The following is a 22,734-nucleotide window of genomic DNA, read 5'->3' on the forward strand; positions in this document are numbered from 1 at the left end:
CACAGTGAGGCTGAGTGAGTTCCCACTGCCTCCTTCCTGCTGTGGCTGTTAGGGTTACAGTGTTCCTGAAATTGTGCACTGTTAGCTTTGGCTTAAAGAAATCTAATAATGCCAGAGAACTAAATAAATCAAGTCAGTATATTAGCGGTTTGCTCATGCTCCAAGTACAGGACGATACAATGGCTTGCTATGTTCCAACCTACTTTCAAGCTGACCCAGCCTTACCAAGGACAAGTTCTATGACTTCTTCCTCCATAGGAATTTTCCGTGAAGTAACTAAGCCACTGAGAACATTTTTTATGTGATAACTGTGAAGTTCTTCGCTTTAGTTCAGAGCCTTGGAAGAGGGACTATCAGAACCCTCCAGGTCGGGGAAGGAAACACTCTACACTCTCAGGTTCTGCATGGGCCCTTTGTGTGGGCAAAATCAAGCCAAGGGCCTGAATTTGAAAAATCACTGGTGACGCTGGCATGGTGGTTCATGCCTGTAATTCTATTAATCAGGAAGCTGAAACAGGAGGATTCCCATGAATCTGAGGTCAGGAAGCTGAACAGGAGGATTCCCATGAATCCTAAGTCAGGAAGCTGAAACAGGATTCCAGTGAATCCGAGGTCAGGAAGCTCCCTTGAATCCAGGCTAACTTAGCCTCCAGACAAGTCTGCACTGCAGAGTGAGAACTTGTCTAGGGGAAAAAAGAAGGGTGGGGCTAGAGAGATGGCCCAGTACTTGCTTGTATGTATCTGATCTTAGGGCTGACCACATGGTATTAGATAACCAGTTTGGAGGCTCTTCCCTGGGGAAGACTTCTACTCTCAGAATTCCTTGGTTGCCTATAATTCTTTGTGTAGGGTTGAGGCCCTATTAGATTTCTCTCTTTTTTGTTAGCATGTCTATTGAAATCATAAACACACTAGTAGTGTAGAGGCTGAGCAGGTTATATTTATGTATTTAGGAACATATACATTCATAGACATGCACACACATGCACACATACAAATAGAGGGATGCATGGGAAGGGTTGGAGGAAGGAGAAGGAGGAAAATTATAAAATTAAAATTTAATATATATTTAAATAAAAATAACCCATACGGTGCTTGCTACTCTTACAGAGGGCTTCAGTTCAGTTCCTAGCACTTACTTCAGTAGGTTCACAACTGTTTTTAACTCCAGCTGCAGGGGATCTGATGCCCTCTTCTGCTTCTAAGAGTACCTATATACACAACACACACACACACACACACACACACACACAAATAAAAATAGAACAAAATCTTAAAAATAAAGAAAAATGCTGGGTGGTGGTGGCACACACCTTTAATCCCAGCACTTGGGAGGCAGAGGCAGATGGATCTCTGTGAGTTCGAGGCCAGTCTGGTTTACAGAGCTAGTTCTGTGACAGCCAAGACTACACAAAGAAACCCTGTCTTGAAAATCGAAAAGGAAAGAAGGAAGAAAGGCAGCGAAAACCATGGACATAGAGGACTTTTGTAGCCTCTTTTTTTGTGAGCAGCAGCTAGTTTTGATCAATGGTTTTTACTAATATAAATATATGAATATAAAACTAGATAGCCATTCAGAGCCTCTCAACATGCTTGCCCTTAGGCATTTTTTTTTTTTAGCAGAGAAATTTGGGAATTCACATTGAGACAGCACCCTGCAGATGGGTAGAAACTGCCCATAGATCCATCCAACAAGTCTAAGAAAGGAAAAGGCCCATTTTAATATGAGATGGTTATTTTTTCATATGGCCCTTTAATTTTGAAAAAAAAGAAAGAAAGAAGGAAAGAAAGAAAGAAAGAAAGAAAGAAAGAAAGAAAGAAAGAAAGAAAGAGATCACTTTGAAAACTACCTATGAGTGGAATGGATCTTACATTGTTTATAGTGGAGTCAACTAAACATAGTGGTCACCAGGTTGCCTAAATATAGCAGCAGTGCATTCCTTCAGAATCAGTTGATGACCAGTGTGGCGCTGTTCAGTGTAAATCAGAGCCTGTGACCTGTGTTTCCATGGGAGTGAATGCCTGAAAAGAGAAATTCTGGTGGAGGCTGGGTCTGATAGAGCCAGCCAGGGGTCTCTTAGGATTGTCCTCTGCAGGAGAGTTTCTTTGGTTAAGAACTTATTATGATTTTAAAAGGCTCAATGGTTTGCTTTTCTTGGGTGAGTCATAAAACTGGCTTTGAAGGCAGAGGACAAAATGGAATTTTAGGAAATTGTTTGGCTACATTAAAATAAGTTTCTGTTTCAATAGGGGGAAAAAAAGGATCTCACTTTCTACACAATAATAACGTAGAGGAAGCTTAGTTCTCCTAATTTGATAATTTCTTCTTTTTAGTAAAAGCAGCTTAAAGCTGCAGGTGCCAGTTAATTTTTCTGATAGGATGTGAGCACAGTGACTTTGCAAACTAAAGAATGAGTCATTTCCTAGCAAGTTACCACGTGTACAGTGGAGTGGAAGCTTTGAATGCGATAGTAGTTGAGTCATTCTTTTCTCATTTTTTAAAACTGCTTCCTTCATCATACATATCTAGACTATGCCAAATATTTAAATTATTATTGCCAAGTACCTTTAAATGTATTAAGATTTGTAGAGCGTTGTCCTTGTTTTCTAAGTAGCAAAATTCTTTGTAAAAAACAAACAAATTTTAAAGTAGCAACTCAGTATTTAGGGCTGGACTAGCACATAGGAAGCCCTGAATTCAGTCTCAAACTCCAAATAAAACTGGGTGTGTCAGTGCAGTGCATACTTGTAACCAACCCCAGTACTTGGGAGCTGGAGGCAGAAATCATCAGAAGTTCGAGGCCAGTCCCAACTGCTAATAAATTCAAGGCCAAAATCGGACATTTAAATTAAAAGAATAAGAGGAAAGAAAACGTTTCTGTTCACTGTGTGGCATAATTAAATAGTAAAACAGCCTGTAGTGGCTGAGTGGAGAGCAGTCTGTGAGTGTGGATGCTGCAGGAATACTGTGGACAGTGATACTATAAAAGGTTTACCTGAATCCAGCTCTGAGACAATCTCAGGACACTTTTTGTCCTCCACCTATTCCAGGAGAAGCATTACCAAATTCATTTTATGAGGTCACAATTACCCTGATACTCAGACCACACAAAGACTCAACAAAGAAAGAGAATTACAGACCAATTTCCTTATGAACATAGATGCAAAATTTCTTGCAAACCAAATCCAGGAGTGTATCAAAAAGATCATCCACCATGATCAAGAGGGCCTCATCCCATAGATGCAGGGATGGACCAACATGAAAATCAGTCAATGTAATCCACCTTTAAATGTAATCTACCTTATTTCAGTTGAAATAAACTGAAATAAACACACACACACACACACACACACACACACACACACAACACACAACACACACACACAACACACACACACACACACACACACACACACACACACACACACGATCATCGCACAAGATGCTGAAAAAGCCTTTGATAAATTCAACATCCCTTTATGATAAAACTCTTGGAGAGATCAGGGATACAAGGGACATACCTAAACATAATAAAGCCAATATACATCAAGCCTACAGCCAACATCAAATTAAATGGAGAAGCTGGGCTGTGGTGGTGCATGCCTTTAATCTCAGCACTCAGGAGGCAGAGCCAGGCCTATCTCTTGAGTTCAAGGCCAGCCTGGGCTACAGAGTGAGTTCCAGGAAAGGTACAAAGCTACACAGAAACCCTGTCTCGAAAACCACACACACAAACACACACACACACACACACACACACACACACACACACACACACATTAAATGGAGAGACTCAAAACAATTTCACTAAAATTGGGAACAAGACAAGGCTGTCCACTCAGGATGCTTTTTGACCTCCAGCTTGCCCTCTTCCTCAGTGTGCAAGCAATGACCACCTTCTCTCTGTGTACCTCTTATTTCACCCTACCATTGAATGCCAGACCTTATTGCAATGGGCCTTTGTGTGGGAGCTTGGCCCGTCCTTGTCCTCATGTTCCACTGTGTCAAAGTCCAGTGAGTGTGACTCCTTGTCCTTATCTTTTGAGAGTGCTCCTGAGTTGTGGCTGTCACTCTGGCTGCGCCTTTCACTGTTTGCTTTCTGGCTCAGAAGCTTGTGAATTTGGAGGAAGACACTGTCATTCTAGGTTGAATCCATTTCATCATAGTGGGGACTAGGATCTAATACATGGTCCACTCATATCCCCTCCCATGGCCACTGTTCTACTTGCTCATTTCCATCCCTTCCAGGCTTTGTAGAAATGGATTTAGGAAGAAGAGTTTTTCTTTGCTTTTTAATCATGGTTCACTACTCTTAGCCAACACTTGCATTGCACTATCTTTTAAGAGTCACTTGGAAAACTAGATTCATTGCCGTTTGTGTTTCTGGTTTGTATAAGTTGCAGCTCTATTAATGTAAAGTCCAGCACCTTTTTAAATAGGCGTTTATTTTTTCTCGTCCAGGGTTACCAAGGCATGGTGGATGGAGGCTCCAATATTGTGGAAGCCACGTGGGAGAGTGTCTCCAGCATTCTACAAGTGGTAGGTGCCACGTTGCTCTTTGTTTCTCTATATTCAAGTCATTATTTTAGTTTGAAACATTTTGTGCTCAAGCTTCAGAAAGTTCTAAAGTGAGTTTCCATCCCAGCTAGTTTATTGTTTTAAACTAATTATGAGAACAGAAAACACCCATTGCTTACTGTTTTTCTTGTCTCTGACAAATATCTGACTGACTAAAAGTGAGGGAGGATTGACTTGGTTCATGGTTCAGTGGATATAGTCCTCAATGTCAGGAGAGCAAGGTGGTTGAGAAGCCCAGCAGTTTAGTCTGTGGTGGCAGGAAGCTTGTGGCTGAGCTTGTAATTCTTCATGGCTTCTCACACTTTAGCAGCTCAAAAACAGAGAGCTGGGACCAGAAGCTGAGGTGCTTATCACCACTGAAGATCACGCCAACAACCCCCTCGACTTCAGCCCAGTCTCAAAGCAGCCACAATTCTTCCCAAACATCATTACTTGAGGACTAAGGGTTCAACCACAGCTGCCTGTGGGTGTACTTCACATTCAATCTGCAATCTGGGTCACTTACTATTTTTTTTATTTCATGTGTGTATGTGTGAGCCTGTGTGAGTAGATGTGCATATGTGTGCACCTGTGCACAGAAAAGCCAGAAAATGATGTTGGACCTCATGGAGTTGGAGTTTCAGCCATTTGTGGAAGACCCAGCCTGTTACGTGGGGGCTGGAATCTGAACTCTGGTCCTCATAATTACATAGCAAGTAGTCTTAAGCACTGAGTCATCCTCCAGGCCCTTTTATTAAGTCTTAAAAACATCAGCATGACCTTAACTCAAAAAGTAGCTTTCCAATACAGACTTGTATGCCTCAGCCTTAGCTACTGTTCATTGTGCTACTTCTGGCAATTTTTTTTAAGAGCAGAGGAATGTAGAGGTTACTTCAGTTTGCTATGTGCTTATTGGCAAATCTCTGTGCCCACTGAGTTTTTACTTATCCCTTGGCACTGAGCAAAACAAAGCTGGGGAAAGATTCTGCCTGGCAGCCCCTAGGGCTGTGGATTTAACAGGGACACTTCATCCCTGCTCTAGCTTGAAGCAGACACAGCTAATTTCTCTGTTGTGCACAAGGAAGAAGTAATTGCTACTTCAGGCAAAACAGTTGCCTGCTTTGAATTTAAAAGAAATCTGTCCAGAGAACTTACACCTCATCCATTCCTGGAACATTTTGGCTTAAGAAAGGGTCCAAATTAGTTGAGAAATGGAGATGATGTACAAAGAAAAGACTATAAAAAACTCTTTATTTGTGGCTTGAGCTTCTAAAATCTAAGGATTAATCTCTGACTCATCTTGAGTCCTTTGTTTTTGGTTATTTGGGTGCCAGCGTTTCTCTGTGTAGTCTTGACTGTCCTAGAACTTGCTCTGCAGACCAGGCGGTACTAAATCTCAAAAATCCTCCTGCCTCTGCCTCCTGAGTCCTGTGACTGAAGGCATGTGCCACCATTCCTGGCTTGAGTACTTTTTTTGTTTGTTTGTTTTTGAGACGTGGGACTCGCTTTGTAGACCAGGCTGGCCTTGAACTCACAGAGATCTGCCTGCCTCTGCCTTCTGAGTGTTGGGATTAAAGGTGTGTGCCACTACCACTTGGCTTTGAGTACTTTTTAAAATATACATAAACTTGGCAAATTCACTCTGAAGGTGCTAAGGGAGTGTGCATTTTAACAAAGATGCTAAAATTGCACTTGGAATTTTCTTGGCTTTGCTATGTACCTGGAAAGAGAGTGAAGGATATTTTGGCCCATCCATAATTAGGCAGAGTAATGCTTTCAAGAGTAGCTCATTACCAACACAGAACATTCTCACTCTGCTGTTGTGACAGAGACAGCAAAATAGGAAATGCACTTATTGTTGTGAATGGCAGGTTTGCTGAGAGGCACAGATTAACTCTCACTCTTTTTTTTTTTTCTTTCTTTTTTCTTTTTGGTTTTTCGAGACAGGGTTTCCTGCTGGGGATGCCTTTCTGTATGCTGTGAATGTGTTGCTCTGATTGAGTGATAAATAAAATGCTCATTGGCCAGTAGCCAGGCAGGAAGTATAGTATAGGCAGGATAAGCAGAGAGGAGAATTGTGGGAAGTGGAAGGCTGAGTCAGGAGGTGCTGCCAGCCACTGCTGCCGCCATGAGAAGCAAGATACCAGTAAGCCATGAGCCACATGGCAAGGTATAGATTTAAAGAAATGAGTTAATTTAATATGTAAGATCTAGCTAGCAATAAGCCTGACCCATTAGGCCATACAGTTTAGTTAATATAAGCCTCTGTGTGTTTACTTGGGTCCAAGCGGATGCAGGACTGGAAAGTGAGAGAGATTTGTCCTGACCACAGTTCAGGTGGGACACAGGAAAACTTCAGCTACAGTTTCTCTGTGTAGTTTTGGTGCCTGTCCTGGACCTCGCTCTGTAGACCAGGCTGGCCTCAAACTCACAGAGGTCTGCCTGGCCCTGCCTCCTGAGTGTTGGGATTAAAGGAACCACCACTGCCCGGCTCTAATTCTCACTCTTGAATATAGCCCTGACCCTCCAGGGGGACAGCCACTCCAGGACTATAACTTTAAGGGAAATGGTGGAAACCGCACACCTTTCATATTCCTTTGGTTTATTGATCTGACTTGTAGGAAAGCCAGGTCACCATCAGGAGGCAGGACAGGTTTGTTCTTTAGGTAATGACTGATGTCCAGTGGGTTGCTGACACACATCCTTTTTCCTTCTGTGTGTACCTGGTCCAGTTCATACAATGTAGGGACAGCTTTGACCCAAACAAGCTAGGAGACTGTGGTGACCCTGTAGACACTTGCGCTGTCCATTAGCTGAAGGCTGACATTTATTTGTCTATCATGGCCGTCAGGCTAGTGTGTTTCTTCATGGATTTCCAGAGAGGAACGGAAGTGAGAAACTCAGACTTTGACAGTAGACTGATCACAGAGATGAAAATGAGGGAAACACTTGGAACGTTATACACATGTAGTCAATCCATGCCTATGCTGATCCATCATAGCAGTGGACATGGTTTTTGTCCTCTCCAGGGTGGGACAATCATTGGCAGTGCCCGTTGCAAAGCCTTTCACAGCCGGGAAGGACGCCTGAAAGCTGCCTGTAACTTGGTGCGTTTGGGCATCACCAACCTGTGTGTGATCGGTGGGGACGGAAGTCTCACAGGAGCCAACATCTTCCAGAAGGAGTGGAACGGACTTTTGGAAGAGCTGGCTGAGAATGGTGTGTTTCTGTTTCTGTTTCCCCCTCCTATTACTGCTTTTCTCTGAGTTGCCTGCTTCACATTTCCCTGTCTGCTTTTCAGGAGCTTGCGAAGTCATACATTGTACCTTTTTTGAGGGGATGAAAAGGGAGCTATTTTATTTATAATTGGCATGAGCATACATACTTTTGAGCGAACTTTTAAATTTTCACTTAATTTTAGTTTTTGAAATCTTGAAATCTTAGTGACAGCTGCACATGGTACCTGCCTCCTAAGTGCTGGGAGTAAAAGTGTGCATCACCACACCCAGTCCCATTTCATTTTCAGCTAGAGCAAAACTGTCTGTGGTTTTATTTCAGGATTTGGTACACAGGATTTAAATCTGTACCTCAGACAGAAGCAGTAATAACAATAAGCCCCACTGTGTGCTAGGCCTATGGACTCTTTTGAACAGTAATCACATACACCCCCATTTTCTATGCCAAGCTACTATGACAATGGTCTGGGTACATACCGGCCCTTGGATGCCAATGTCTACACTTCCAGCCATCACACTGTATTCCTCCTGCCGTGCTGGAATGTTTCCAAACTTATGTTGTTACAAGAGTTTTATTAGCAGATGTTGATCTGCTTTTACTCATTTTTTTATTTTTAATTTTGAATTGCTTTTGCTGTTATTTAGGAATGGATGTCAGAGAACTCTATATGAATTGCTATCTCTGTCTCTTTAAAGTCTATATTATATAATTTCAATTCTATATCAAGTATAACTAACAAGAGTATGTTGCTCAAACACACGTGATGCAACTTGATGAAAATGGGAAGCTTGTGATAAAGTATATGTCCTCAACACCCCCACCCCCACCACCAAAAAAAAAAAAAAAAAAAAAAAAAAAAAAAAACCTTCAAAAATATGTCTCTGTGAGTCCGAGGCCAGCCTGGTCTACAGAGATAGTCCCAGAACAGCCAAAGCTATACAGAAAAACCCTGTCTCAAAAACAAACAAACTCTAATCAGGAAATAGAGCAGAGAGGCTTTTCTCTATCTTTACATTCACCAGCCCATTGGTGACCATGGGTAAAAGGCTAGAAACACCCTTACCTCACCCCTACACTATTCTAATTTCATCTGTGTACAACTACCTGACAGGTATGTTTATTTTGGTGAGCTAGCTGTATACCTACTAACTAGTTCCATGGGCATCTTTAAGAAATCTATATCAAGGTGACCATAAGTTTCTAAAGTATGATTATTATGTGTCTTTATTAACAGTCATTATTTTCCAAAGCCATTGCTAAGAAAAATTTTAAGTTTTTATCTTAAATTGAAAGCTTTGGATTTTTTTATTTTTTTATAATTCAGGGTTCTTGTTTAATGTCTAGTGCCAATTTATATTTGGTGAAGTTCCTTCTGTCTTCACCTGGTTTCTCTTTCTTTCCTTTAGTATGTTGATTCAGTATGTGTATAGTTCGGAGGAAATTGATAAAAAACAGAGCTTAGGGTATGCCATGGCCTTTGTCTTTCACATCTGGTGGGGCACAAGGAGATGTGGCAGCTCTTCCTGGATATGAAGTATGTTTCTTGTCTCCAATGCAGGTGAGATTGATAAAGATGCAGTGAAGAAGCACTCCTACCTCAATGTTGTGGGCATGGTGGGCTCCATTGACAATGACTTCTGTGGCACAGACATAACCATCGGTACAGATTCAGCTCTGCACCGAATTATTGAAGTTGTTGATGCCATCATGACCACTGCCCAGAGGTAAAAGGACTTACAGAAACTAGGTTTCCATGTTACCTAGTTTACCATGTTGTAGGTTACCATGTTAGTATTATTCTAAATGTGCTTATAGAAACTAGAAAACAGAAACAATAATTATCTAAAGCCCTCCTCTCCCAAGGCTCTTCTCATGGAATAATTTTTTTTAAAAAAGTGAATTTGGCACGCTTGTTAGTGTAGTGAGACATTATAGTGTCGATTTTTGGATTCTAAGGTCCAGAAGGACTGTGAGTAGATCATTAGCCATTCATCTACAGTGTTGTAGACCCACAAGGAGGCATCACCAACAACTTTCTAGAGTATCTCAGAGTTCTTGGAAGCATTTTTCATGAAAGTCATTTGACGTAGTAAATCAGACAAGTGCTTTCTATTTTGTAAGCAGGTTGCTTGAGGCTTGGGCGATTCGAACAAGCATTATTGAGAGAGGCTGGGACCTCATGGATTACTTTATGTGTCTGTGTGGTTCTCAGTTGCCCACTGTCTTCTGAACTCTTTGACACTGGAAAACCACTTCACCTTTTCAGGACAGGAGGGATGGCTCAGAACAATTGGGTTTTTCCATTGAAGGAAAGATGGTCATTATGTGTTAATGGAGCTGGTTTGTAACATTCATGCTCATGTGATATAGCCAGCGTATGACTTTACCAGGTTGGATTTAAACTCCCAACTTCATGGCCTCTCCAGTTCCGAGATTACAGATATGAACCTGGCCAACCCATGGCTTTAAGAAGTATCCAACTTAGTTAATGGTGATGCTTTTTAGAAAAAGGCACATGAGAGCACTTTAAAAGTATAGAGAAGTCTTAGGGAACAAGTGATGGATATAAAGTATGTGACTCGAAGCAGTCCTGAGGATGTGATGTGGTTCATGTAGTGCTTGCCTGGTATGCAGGAAGCCCTAGGTTTGATTTCCAGTACCACACAAGCTGGAGGTCGTGGTATATCCCTGAAGTCCTAGCATCTTGCATGTAGAGACAGAAGGATCAGAAGCTCAATGTTACCCACCCTTGTCTTCACAGAGAGTTCAAGGTCACTGTGAAGAGTGTGTTTCAAAAAACAACCCCTCAAATGCAGTTATAGCAGCCTCATTACTCCTTAGGTCTGAAACACTTGCAGTAGAGCTTGCTTTTTGTAGAAAATGAGTTAGCTTTTGGAAGCGTGGTGCCAGCCATAGTTGAGAATCTCTCTCTCTCTCTCTCTCTCTCTCTCTCTCTCTCTCTCTGTCTCTGTCTCTGTCTCTTAGCTGTAAGTATACTTTTCTTGCTGTGAGTGGTAACACGTACCCTTTACCTCTTTTCCAGCCACCAGAGGACCTTCGTCCTGGAGGTGATGGGGAGACATTGTGGGTAGGTATCTGCAGACACCATCCTGGTAGGTACAAACACTAGCGGCATCTTTGTGAGTGCTCCTCACCATGCATTGAAACAGAGGGCAGTCACAGAGGGAAAAACTCCTGCAGGATGTCAAGGGCTCGAGCTGCCCAAGGTTGTCTCCGAATGTGGGTGGCACACTAGCCTTGCAGCCAGACTTTTTTCCTCCCTGTGTATTAATTATTCTTTTCCCCACATAGTTACTTGGCCTTGGTGAGCGCCTTGGCTTGTGGTGCAGACTGGGTGTTCCTTCCGGAATCTCCACCCGAGGAAGGTTGGGAGGAAAACATGTGCTTCAAGCTCTCAGAGGTAATTGGGAGTCTGGATGTATTGCTTTGAGTAAGGCTCCACAAGGCCTTGTGGGGTAGCCAATTTGGATAACTTCTTTAACACTTGAAAACTTGCTCATAAAATGAGGTCAAGCCCATTGCCAAGGATCTGCTTGCGTAGGCTGTATCCTGTTCTCTTTCCGAAGTTGCCATGGAGAAACAACTGGAACCGTTGATTGTCTTTCATCCAAAGCAGTAGTGTTTCTAGGTGGCTCTCTCACCATGAGATGAAATCATAGTGGTTAAATGAAGTCAGAGTTAACAGAGAAAACTCTTGTTTGCTGTTCAAGATTTCCTCACTGCTGAACTCAGACATGTGTTGGACTCTCTAGTCCTGCCCTCCTCCTCTCCCCGCCCAATACGGGGTGATGTGTCCTGACTTTTCTTTCCTTGGTGTGTGGGGATTTTTAGGTTCTTCTGGTTCCTAACTATTTTGATCCATGTTCCTCTCTCCCCTGTCAAGAGTTTGTTGTACGTTGCCTTTCGAAGTACAGTTGCTTATTAGGAGAGGGCGGATATCCCTGTATGAAGGTCCAATATAAACAGTGTGGGAGGCCTCTTTATTGTCATGCATAACTTTCAGGGCAGAGATATTAACAAGTATGTAACTCTTGTCCCTTATTTTTGAAGCAATCTTATCACTGTTGTACAAGAAAAATTATGTAAGCATTATATCACAGACCAGTTTTATTTATAGTTCAGCAAGCACATAAGTAGTCTTTGGAAAACGCCGTGCATGTGTGGGCAATAAAATGTTGTTTTCGAGTAACAATCTCAAAGGAGGATAATAATTCAAGTCATGAACCAAATAGGTCTTGCTGAAATAAAAATAGTTTATGTGGAATGCTATTTAATAAAGTTATATCATAGTAAGAAAAATCAAGCATCCATAGCTTGAAATAAGCCACCTATAGTGGATGGCCAAAGTGCAGTCATTGCCACTGGGAGGGGATGTTCCTTTGCTTTGGTCGTGTCTGATCTGGGGGACATTAGCAGTATCCTTAGATGCCTAATTAAGACAGGTTATCCATACCTGTCCCTGTGAGCTGAGAGGTATGCCCACTTATTGGCACTTTTGTATGACTCAAAGACTGGATTGCCACCACACAGGACATCACCTCAGTGGTCTCTACCTCCTTAGAAGGCATATCTGGTCTCCTCATGTCTTCTTCCTGACTTGCCTGAAGCCTGATTGCACAGTGAATTGTCACAGGCCACAGATCCACAGGCAATGATTCAGATATAGGGAAGACTGTTGGGGCCTGGCTGACAGGAAGTATGCATTCATTCAGTCTATGTGGTCAGAGTGGTCATTCAGTTTCCAGATATTCACTTTAGATTTAAAGAAAATTTCTTCATGGAATCCTGTCTAAAAACCTGCTTGGATTCTAGACCTCAGACACTTTGCTTTCAAATATGATAAGACCAGGATACATCGCCTTCCATCCCCTAAGTTTTGGTTGAGTTAGGGCAGAAATATTTGATATCTTTGTATCTATCGTTTGTTTTTATGGGTCACCAATATAATACTTTATTTTAGAAGATTACTTAGCCTGAGAAACAATCTCCACAACATGTATTTAAGTGGAAAATATAAAAGAGGTTTTCAGGTTCAGAATCCCTTGGCCTGGCTATTGGCTGTACCATTAATAGGATGGCTTTGATCAAATAAATTCACCTTTCTTTGTCCAAAGGTGCTCCTCCCTTATGTGGAAAATTACATTCCTTAATTAATTCCTAGTGATTTTGTGAAAGTCAGCGGATCAATAAATTCAGTCTAGATACCTAACATAGAGGCACTCATTAAGTTGTAGTGGCATGATGCCTATTTTCCTTCTTGAATATACTGAGGATTCCATTGTTTGTATATGCATTCCTCACACATGTGTGTGCAGGTACACATGTGTATGAAGGTATTGTAGTTTGTTTCTCTATTGTGATAAAACACTGGACCAAAATGAACTTGGAGAAAGAAGGGTTTACTTTAGTTTACAGTCCATCATCTAGAGAAGTTAGGGCAGAAGCTCAAGACAGGAACCTGGAGGCAGGAACGGAAGCAGAGACTTAGAGGTCTCTGGCTTACTGGCTTGCTTCCTCTGGATCATATTCAGCTATGTTTCTTATGTAGGCCAGCCCCACCTGCTCAGGGATATAAGGGATGTCACGGCCCACAGTAGGCCTAGACCTCCTACCTCAAATAGGAATCAAGAAAATGTCTTTTGGGTCTTGTCTTCCTGTTTTCTTTTTAGAGACAATCTCTAATTGGCGAATCCCAGGGATCTACCTTCTGTCTGTACTTCCCCAGCTCTAGAGTTACAAGTTTGTCCCATTATTTCTCCAGCTTTTTGTTTTTTTTTTAACAAAACTAAAAAACATGCTCTGGGAATCAAATTTATGTCCTTGTGCTTTTAAGGGAAGTATTTTACCAAAAGAGCTATTTCTGCAGGCCACAGATTTCATTGTCTTTTAGCCACTTCAGAATATTGTGTTTTGTGGCTGAAGCACACCTATTTCGCCATCTCATATTTATGGGAATTATCCTTCCAATGCTCTTTCAGGCAATGCTAAGGTAATTACCCTGTACTCCTACCTTTATACTTTAAAGAAGGTGTTTCTTATCAGTATGTTGTTCAAAGAATGGCACATTTCATAGCAGTCATAACCAAGAATGAAATCTGTGATGCCACATCCCTCTGATTCACATAGGTGTATTAATTGATGCCCTACCTTTGGGCATGGCCAGAGCTCCACACATCACGACCAGGGCCCCACACATTATCACTGACCTGTTATAAGGAAGCATATTTTGTTTGGCACTTTATAGAAAGCAAACACATTTAGAATGAGCTAACCCACACCATGATATAGTTTCCCAGCACACTTAGGTTTATTTTAGTCTTAAGTAACCTTGTGAGCTAATGTAAGACAAGGTCCCAGAGTGTCAGTACATAAAACAGCATACCAGAGTGTAAGTACATAAGACAGAGTCCTAGAGTGTGAAGATATAAGACAGTGTACCAGAGTGTAAGTACATAAGACAGGGTCCAGAGTATATGAAATGGCAAATAAGGGTAACTGTTTTTCTCAGTATCTGTTAGATTTCTGTTACTGTGGTAAACATCTGAGCTAAAACAACTGTAAAGGGAAACGTTTATTTTGGCTCATGGTCTTGGAGGCATGGGCCCATGATTGGTTGATGCCACATCAACCATGTGATCATATCATGAATCATGACAGGGTTACAGGACAGAAGAGGTCTGTTTACATCATAGTGGCCAAAAGAAAAGAAAGAGGAAAAGGAGTAATACTATCTTAGTTAGGGGTCTATTGCTGTAAAGAGATACCATGACCAAGGCAACTCTTTTTTTGCCAGAGCTGAGAACTGAACCCAGGGGCAAGCACTCTACCACTGAGCTAAATCCCCAACTCCAAAGGCAACTTTTATAAAGGAAAACACTTAATTGGGGTAGCTTACAGTTCAGAGGTTCAGTCCGTTTTCATCATGGTAGGACATGCATCATGGAGGCAGACATGGTGCTGGAGAAGGAGCTGAGAATCCTATGTCTTGATCTGCAGGCAAAAGGAAGTGAACTGAACTAAATGTATCTTGAACATAGACCTCAAACCCCTGCCCCCACAGTGACACACTTCTTCCAATAAGGCTATGCTAACTTCAACAAGGCCACACCTAATAGTACTCCTCCTTATGAGCTTATGGGGTCTAATTACATTCAAACTACCACAAATGGGGATGGGGTCATAATCCACCCCCACATACACACACACACAAACATTCTCTACCAATTACCTGGCCTTCTTCCACTAGGCTCCATCTCTTATATTCTCATCTAATAGTTCCATGAGCAGGGGACAAGCGCTCAATGCACGGGCCTTGGGATATTCCAGTATCCTTTCCTGATTTCTTATCGGTGACCCACCTGTCAGCTCTCCATGCCTGTGTGCAGTATTATCTAACATGATGGAGGAGAATTGTTGGCTTCATAAGAGTAAGTTTAGGACGGTCCATGGGGAGATGGGGAAAGGCTCAAGCATAGAGGGGACAGGAAACATGATTTAGGACAGGGAAAACTGGGAGAGTCCAGCCTGTGTTTGTTGTGGGGATCACTATCAATCAACATGTCCATACATCCCACCTTAACCCAGGGCTAATTGGGGTCAAGTTCTCATGTGTACTTGTAATGTCACCTAGACTACTAACTCCTCCCTCAGCCCTCGCAAAGGAACCTTTCACCTACTCTGGGGGTTACTGAGGAATCCTCAAGTTAGGCAATAGTTTCTACCTGGAAAAAAGCCATTTCCATTTGAGACACATTTCTCTGGGTTTACTACCATGAAAAACAGATTATAAATTTTAGGAGTTCAAATTTTCTGTTTCCTTAGAACCGTGCTCGAAAAAAGAGGCTGAATATCATCATTGTGGCTGAAGGAGCAATTGATATCCAAAATAAACCAATCACCTCTGAGAAAATCAAGGAGGTAAGCTTGTGTGATGCCTCACTTTTGCGCTGCTGTCAGGCTGGACATAAGCATGTCAGCATGATTGATAGGACGTAGATTAAGAATATTAACTCAACTTTCGTAGCATGGGGAGCAGGAAGCTTAAGAGCTCTGGACAGCCAACATTTCTTGTCTCATGTCTCCAGTGCTCCTAATGGTTCCATAACTAACTTCTCTAACAGTAGAGGAGAGACAGTTGAGTGCATAAGCATGTTGGAAAGGATCAGCTGCTAAGCAGACGTTGTACTTACGGTAAGGAGCCTTGACTACTTGGCAGCCAGTACTGTCTGGGGGCTTCTGTATTTGGAACAATAGACAAGGTGCCCGATTTTCTCACCAATCCAACTGCCTAGTTGGCTATGAGTCACTGATTCCTCATGGCCCTGAGGAAGAGCAGGGTCCGGCTGGCTGTGGCTCTGCTACTTCTTCAGGCTGGTGCTCACTTATCTCTACAGGACTTTGACTCCTTCACTAGCCTCTCAGAGTCATGAGGAACCACAAGCTAGGCTATGTTATTCCAGCCTTGAATCAGGGTTCACAGGCATTACTAATCTGGTTTTACAAGTTTTGTTTTCTTTCTTTTTATTTTCTTTTTTAGAAATTCTTGCTAAGTAGCCATGCTAGAGTCAAACTGACCATCCTCCTGCATCTTCTTCCCAAATGTTAGAATTACAGGTGTGACCACCATATTATGACTCACTTGTAGTCTTTTGTGTCAGTGCTGAGAATGGGAACCCAGGAGCTCATGTGCCCAGCAAGTGCTTTACCATTGAGTCACACCCCTAGCCCTGCAAGTTGTTTTTTATCATTGTTAAGTTATGGTTATTCAATGAGCCAAGCCAAGCTCATTTCTCATTGACTCCAGTAACAGATCTGCACCTCAGTACTAAATCATCAACAGGTGCCAGGGAAAGATCTTCAATAGTATTTACTGATGGCTCTCTGTCAAATCAGGGCAGAGGGTCTGTTCCCACTGAAAAGAAATTAAGATGAACTGCAGCACTACTGGACCAAGAAGTGTGAATAGATGGATGTAGGTGGCCCTTCTATATACACAGGGCATAAATAGGTCACCAGCCAGTACTGCTGATGGCATGGGGCTGAACTGCCTGGGCTACTCTCTTCACAGTCGAGCTGTACACTGCCCAGGGAAACACTTGTAATATCAATAATGCTTTAAATACAGCTACTTGGAACAGCGTTTTTGTAGAGAAGTGGGTGTTACTTATTTTATCTGCTTGCTAGGAGATAAAGATTTTAATTTTGGTAGTCTGACTGTGGCGAGTCTTGTCTGTAACCCTCACACTCAGGATGCTGAGGCAGGAGGATTGTGAAGTTCAAGGCCAACCTGGCCCATGTACAGTTTCCAGTAACCCAAACCGAATCAAAACAAACAAACAAACATCAGCAACAACAAAAAGGTTTCCTTTACAGTGAAAGCATTATTTGGAAAAACGAAGTTTAGAATTGTGTATAGCTGTTCCTGCAAGGAGAAATAAAGTAATAAACAGTTTTAGCATTCCTATCTGAAGACCAAGTCGAGCACCCTTGCCTCGGTGCCAGCACCTGGTGATCACACTTAGCTTGATACAGTCCCAGTGAGGCCTGCTTTGCTCTCTGCTTTCTGATGGCCCTCCTGCTCCACAGCTCGTGGTGAAGCAGCTGGGCTTTGACACCCGAGTGACCATTCTTGGGCACGTGCAACGAGGAGGGACCCCTTCTGCATTTGACAGGATTTTGGTAAGTGGGGATGGAAAGTACTGGACATTTTCATGAGGCCTCCTTGAAAGAACTTTAGAAGTACTAGTTTATTAATGTGGAGGCTGACCGCAGCCTCATCCCTTGAGACGGTAGTGGCCCATGTTCTTATTTAAAGGTCCTTTGAGACTTACTGACGTAGGATAATTTCCTGGGCTGAGGTCACAGCTGACGTGGGAAGTCAGTATGCCTACTGAGGGAAGGCATGGGTGCCAGGAGAATAAAACCCACAATGTAGGAATTTGGTGTCCCAAGTGTAAGCTTCCAGAAACTAACCCAAGAAGACAGCAGGCAGCCTGAGTCCAAACCGTAAGTTCTTAGTATTGCCTTGTAGTTCTTGCTGGAATTATAATCTTATTGTTACAGAGATGAATAGAGATAAGCAAGACAGAAACAGGGTAAAGCCCTGACTGAGTCATTGTTTCACAGCATAATAAGCAAGCAGAAAGTGAACCCTGGGGTGGGCTCTGACTGTGCACGTGCACATAGTACCTCTTGAGCATAGGATGAAGGGCTCACTAACTTTAGTTTGTGATTATCATTTGCAGGCCAGCCGATTGGGGGTGGAGGCTGTCTTAGCCTTGCTGGAGGCCACTCCTGAGACCCCGGCCTGTGTGGTGTCACTGAGAGGAAACCATGCAGTGCGCCTGCCTCTGATGGAGTGTGTGCAAATGGTGAGCTCAGGTACTGGGTGGGCGTGGACATTGGATGGGCTACCTACAGGAATAGTGGGTGTTTCAAGCTGGTCTGTTCAGATTCAGTTGAGCACTGGGTCAAGTGGCCTTTGGAGGGCAGGATGATCTGCCCAGTGGATGATGGCAGCCGGCTTCCTCCGTCACTGTGGAGTGTGTAAAAGCTTCTTCATCTCTTGTTCCTTTTCTGTCGCCATGCATGAGGCACCCAGAACTGGTAAAGAGTTGGTGACTGTTGCCACCTGTAGTCACAGATGGTCCAAGTAGCTCCTGCACATGAGCAGTGGGCTGAATGTGGGGAAGTGCTCTTGCCAGGGGTCAGTGCTGTAGGTGTGACATGCCTAAGTTCCTCCAGGTTTGTTTTCTGTCCTTTTGTTCCTGAGGTCCTTCTGATCTGTGACATGACCTTGGGACAGATTCCAAGGAAGTTGAGATAGGGCGACTCTTTCAAGTGTGTCTCCTGATACATGAAAGGAAAAATGGATTGTGCTTTTCAAATCAGTTGTTGAGTAGATGCTATTACTTTTCATTTTTCCAAAATTTTTTCATGAAATGTTATAATATTTAGGCTTTTGAATGACTCTGACATATATGCCTTTTATGATACAGAAACACAGACATACATACATACACACACACACACACACACACACACACACACACACACACACAGAGAGAGAGAGAGAGAGAGAGAGAGAGAGAGAGAGAGAGAGAGAGAGATTGTTGAAACTAACTTTAACTTAACTCCCAGAAGCCAATAGGGATGAAGAAAAACAGTATACATACAAGTGAGTGGTGATGTGTGTCTCTGTGTGTATGTTTGCATATACAAAGATAGATGTGTGTGTGTGTGTGTGTGTGTGTGTGTGTGTGTGTGTTTTCCTATGGATCCTTGGGGATGGAAGGACAAAAGTTTCTGAAACTGAACCATGTGCATTACATTGTTAGATTTCTTTGGAGTTTATTGCTCACCCTGTGTCTGTATTCACTGCGGACAATGAGTTACTTGTAACTCTCCTGATATTCAAATAATCACATGGAAGTTTCATTAATAAACAGCCATAGAGAGCCAGCAGTTAACTGAGGCAGTCCGGATGCTCAGCCCTGAGCTCTCTGTCTCGAGGCTGCCTCTGTCCCTCTGTCCTCCTCAGCCACCTGGGAGCCATCCTGGAGATTTGCAGTCCTCAGTGAGGCCATGAGCTTGCAGTGTTTTTCTTTTCCCTTCACTGAGCTGAACTGAGGATTAATCAGGCCCTCTTTCCATGAACTTTGCCCGTGTGGAACTCAGTCTTTCTGACTCTGTGGCCATGTGTAGCAACAGTCACCTCCTTTTCTTTGGGGCTCTAACCTCATGGATGGGCATTGCCATGTCATCTGTCAATTTGGGGGCCATTAACAATCCAATGGGATTAGACTGTGAAGGTTCAGCCATAGAGTATCAAAAGCCTGATTAATTCTTTATTACCTGTTTTAAAGACCCAGGATGTACAAAAGGCAATGGATGAGAGGAGATTTAAAGAAGCCGTACAACTCCGTGGGAGGTGAGTTATCGTGAATAGAACTGTACTAGAAATTTAGGTCCTTGTTTGGTCATTGAGACTGTTCTTGTTTCAACATAAAATTTTTGAAAGAGTTTGGCCTGAAGAGATGGGTTAGCAGTTTAGGGAACAACCTAAGATCAGGTTTCCAGCTCCAGGGGAATCGGATGCACTCTTCTGATCTCCATGGGCATTCATGTACACAAACCCATATTCAATTAAAACTAAATTATCTTTTTTCTTTAGGAGTTTTGCAGGAAACCTGAAGATCTACAAGCGTCTTGCCATTAAGTTGCCTGATGACAAAATCACCAAGGTAGGTAGTCAGCTTCCAGCAATGACCCCAGTCTTCTGAGTGGCCTAGGAACATTTTTACCCCATAACCCACTTAATGTGGATCCCTGGAAACCTGTCTTCACCTCTCCATTGTGACCTTAATCATAACATGACCACCTCCTGCCAAATGTGGCACAGTATGACCCCTTATAAGTGTGCAGCAAATGGGAGCTTGCATTCATCTGGTAATGCAATATTTTCCTGTTGTTTCTCAGAGCAATTGCAATGTGGCTGTCATCAATGTAGGGGCGCCTGCAGCTGGGATGAACGCAGCAGTGCGCTCTGCTGTTCGAGTTGGGATTGCAGATGGCCACAGGATGTTTGCAATCTATGACGGCTTTGATGGTTTCGCCAAAGGCCATGTGAGTCTCCCAGGAGTCCCTGTGAAAATGAGAATATTATCACACGTGGGGAGCCCAGACTCCCGACAGCACCTACTACTTCAGGATTCTGTGGTGGTGTGACCCTACCAGTAACTGAGCTGAGGGTAAAGTTCTGCTTAGGAATCCTGCCCTAAGTTAGGTTGTAAGCCTTTACATAAAGCTCAGGGTGTCATGTGTTTTTAGAATTTCTCAAAACACACCAAGGCATGATGATACCATGATGCTCAGCTCGCAGGCTGTTAAGTTTGGATGGCATGGGCAAAGTGCATGGTTTATAGCACATACTAGAACTTCTGAGACAAAACCTTCATAAAAACACTTCTAGGCTGGGATGTAGCTGAGCAGCAGAACACTTGCCTAGTACCTATAAGGCTCTGGGTTCAATCCCCATCACGGGGAGAATAACAACCATTAGCTAACAAAGGTCTGGAGTGGCTACTGTTTTCCTCTTGTTGCATGTGATTTGCATATATTAATCCTTCTGACCTTACAATATGTCTAAGGTCTTTGCACCATTTTTCTTATGAGAGAAGCAAGGAATAGAAATATTGACAAACTTGTCTATTTCTCATGATGTAGGATTTGAAACAGGATGGTGAGGCATGGCTCTACTCTGAACCCAGAGCCGCTATAATTGGTACTGCTATATCAGTAGGTTAAAGAGCTGCTACAATTGGTACTATATCAGTAGTAGGTTGGAGATGCCAAGTTGGGAGATGTCTTTAACTTACCTAAAGACCACCAGAATACATGAATAGTAGGAGGTTCACCAAAAATCACATGACTGGAAGCTGGCAGACCTGGAGTACTGGCCCACTGTGTTCTGCTCTGTGACTAACTCATGCCTCACCTAACATGGGAATTGCCCCCAGTTGGTTAAACTTTATCTGCTTGGCCAAACTGTGTTTGTGTTTCTCTCTTTATTTTCTTCCTTGCCTTCAGTGCTAAATTATTTTAACCTTTACCAATTTAAAATCCATGGTATTCATTTTCTTTCAGTAACAGAGTCTGGTCACCTAAGGTGTCCACCTAGGATGCATGCTTAGGGTTGGGGTGTGGATGTCCCCCACCGGCATGGAAGGGATAGTTTCACTGAAGCTCCCGCATTTTGTTTAACCTCAGAAGGACACGTCGTGTCTTGGCTGAGTGAGCAATGCAGTGAGGAAACAGGCTTTACCTGTCTCTATGGGAACTCAGCCTACGAGAGAGTACAGAACCTTGAGCTGTCCTCAGAGCCTTCTATTCCTGCCTTTTCTTCCTCACTTGAGCTGTTTCACTCTGTGTTGGAAATTTAGGTAAAAGAGATCAGCTGGGGAGATGTCGGAGGTTGGACTGGACAAGGAGGGTCCATTCTTGGGACAAAACGGTAATTTCTAAATTTTAACTCTTGGACAAGTTCTGTTATTTTATTTTCATCTTATGTGTATGAGTGTTTTGCCTGTGTGTATGTCTGTGCACCAAGTGAGAGGACATTGGCTCACTTGGAACTGGAATTAAAGATGGTTGTGAGCTGCCATGTGGATTCTAGGAACCAAAACCCAGTCCTCTGCAAGAGCAGCAAGTGTTCTTAACCGTTGAGCCATCCAGTAATTCTTAACAAAGAAGGAAGAAGCACCTCCTAGAGAGAATGGCTAGATGTAGCATAGAGAGTATAGATGCCTCTTGTATTTTCCCTGTAATGAGTTTCCCTGTATTGAAGCAGGGATATCTGTCTGCTTTTGCCCTAGGAACTCAATCATGTTTAGGGAGCTCGGTGCTAGGAAAGGAAGGGCAGATTGGGATGGATATGTACCACACTGGTTAGAGTGGTGGTACTTACCATCCATGAGGCCTTACTCTGAAATGAGAAGTCAAGTACCTGGTAGACCTTTCCATTAATTCCATACTTCCATTTATTTGAAGAGCAAAACAATATGTGAAAAGCTTCTGTCCCACTCTGGTCAAGAGAGTAAGTGATGATTTCAAAGCTGTCATTAACTGTGCTATTATGTGAACAAGCATTTATTTCAGCATTGTGGGAGAAGTGGGGTGTGTCTGGGTATAACAAAGCTGAGCTACACAGTGACTACGGGCTAAGATGCACAACTGAAGAAATTACCTGAGTATTGCTAAAGTAAAATCATGTTTTTCTGACTTACAAAGTCCTTCAGTTATCTATACAGCTGGGATTAAGGTATTTTGGCAAAGTGTATTATGTTAGGTCCAACCCTGTTTTATCTTTGGTTATTTCCAGGATGCAAGTATTAATATCAGCCATTATTGTAACTTATTTT

General features: G+C 42.7%; 1 protein-coding gene across 2 annotated transcripts in view; it reads left to right on the top strand.

The window, feature by feature from the left end:
- The window catches only part of LOC118584716 (phosphofructokinase, platelet), a 64,861-nt gene that overhangs the window by 20,228 nt on the left and 21,899 nt on the right, over nt 1-22,734 (top strand). For both annotated transcript variants that reach the window (XM_036188963.1, XM_036188962.1), the window contains exons 3-14: nt 4,463-4,540; nt 7,588-7,777; nt 9,354-9,519; nt 10,839-10,883; nt 11,108-11,216; nt 15,638-15,733; nt 17,402-17,494; nt 18,061-18,186; nt 19,681-19,745; nt 19,989-20,058; nt 20,294-20,440; nt 21,757-21,827. In XM_036188963.1, the coding sequence (XP_036044856.1) occupies nt 4,463-4,540; nt 7,588-7,777; nt 9,354-9,519; nt 10,839-10,883; nt 11,108-11,216; nt 15,638-15,733; nt 17,402-17,494; nt 18,061-18,186; nt 19,681-19,745; nt 19,989-20,058; nt 20,294-20,440; nt 21,757-21,827 (1,256 nt within the window). The remainder of the gene's footprint in view (nt 1-4,462; nt 4,541-7,587; nt 7,778-9,353; nt 9,520-10,838; nt 10,884-11,107; nt 11,217-15,637; nt 15,734-17,401; nt 17,495-18,060; nt 18,187-19,680; nt 19,746-19,988; nt 20,059-20,293; nt 20,441-21,756; nt 21,828-22,734) is intronic.

This window comes from Onychomys torridus, chromosome 5, assembly GCF_903995425.1.
Source record: "Onychomys torridus chromosome 5, mOncTor1.1, whole genome shotgun sequence".
NCBI lineage: Eukaryota > Metazoa > Chordata > Mammalia > Rodentia > Cricetidae > Onychomys > Onychomys torridus.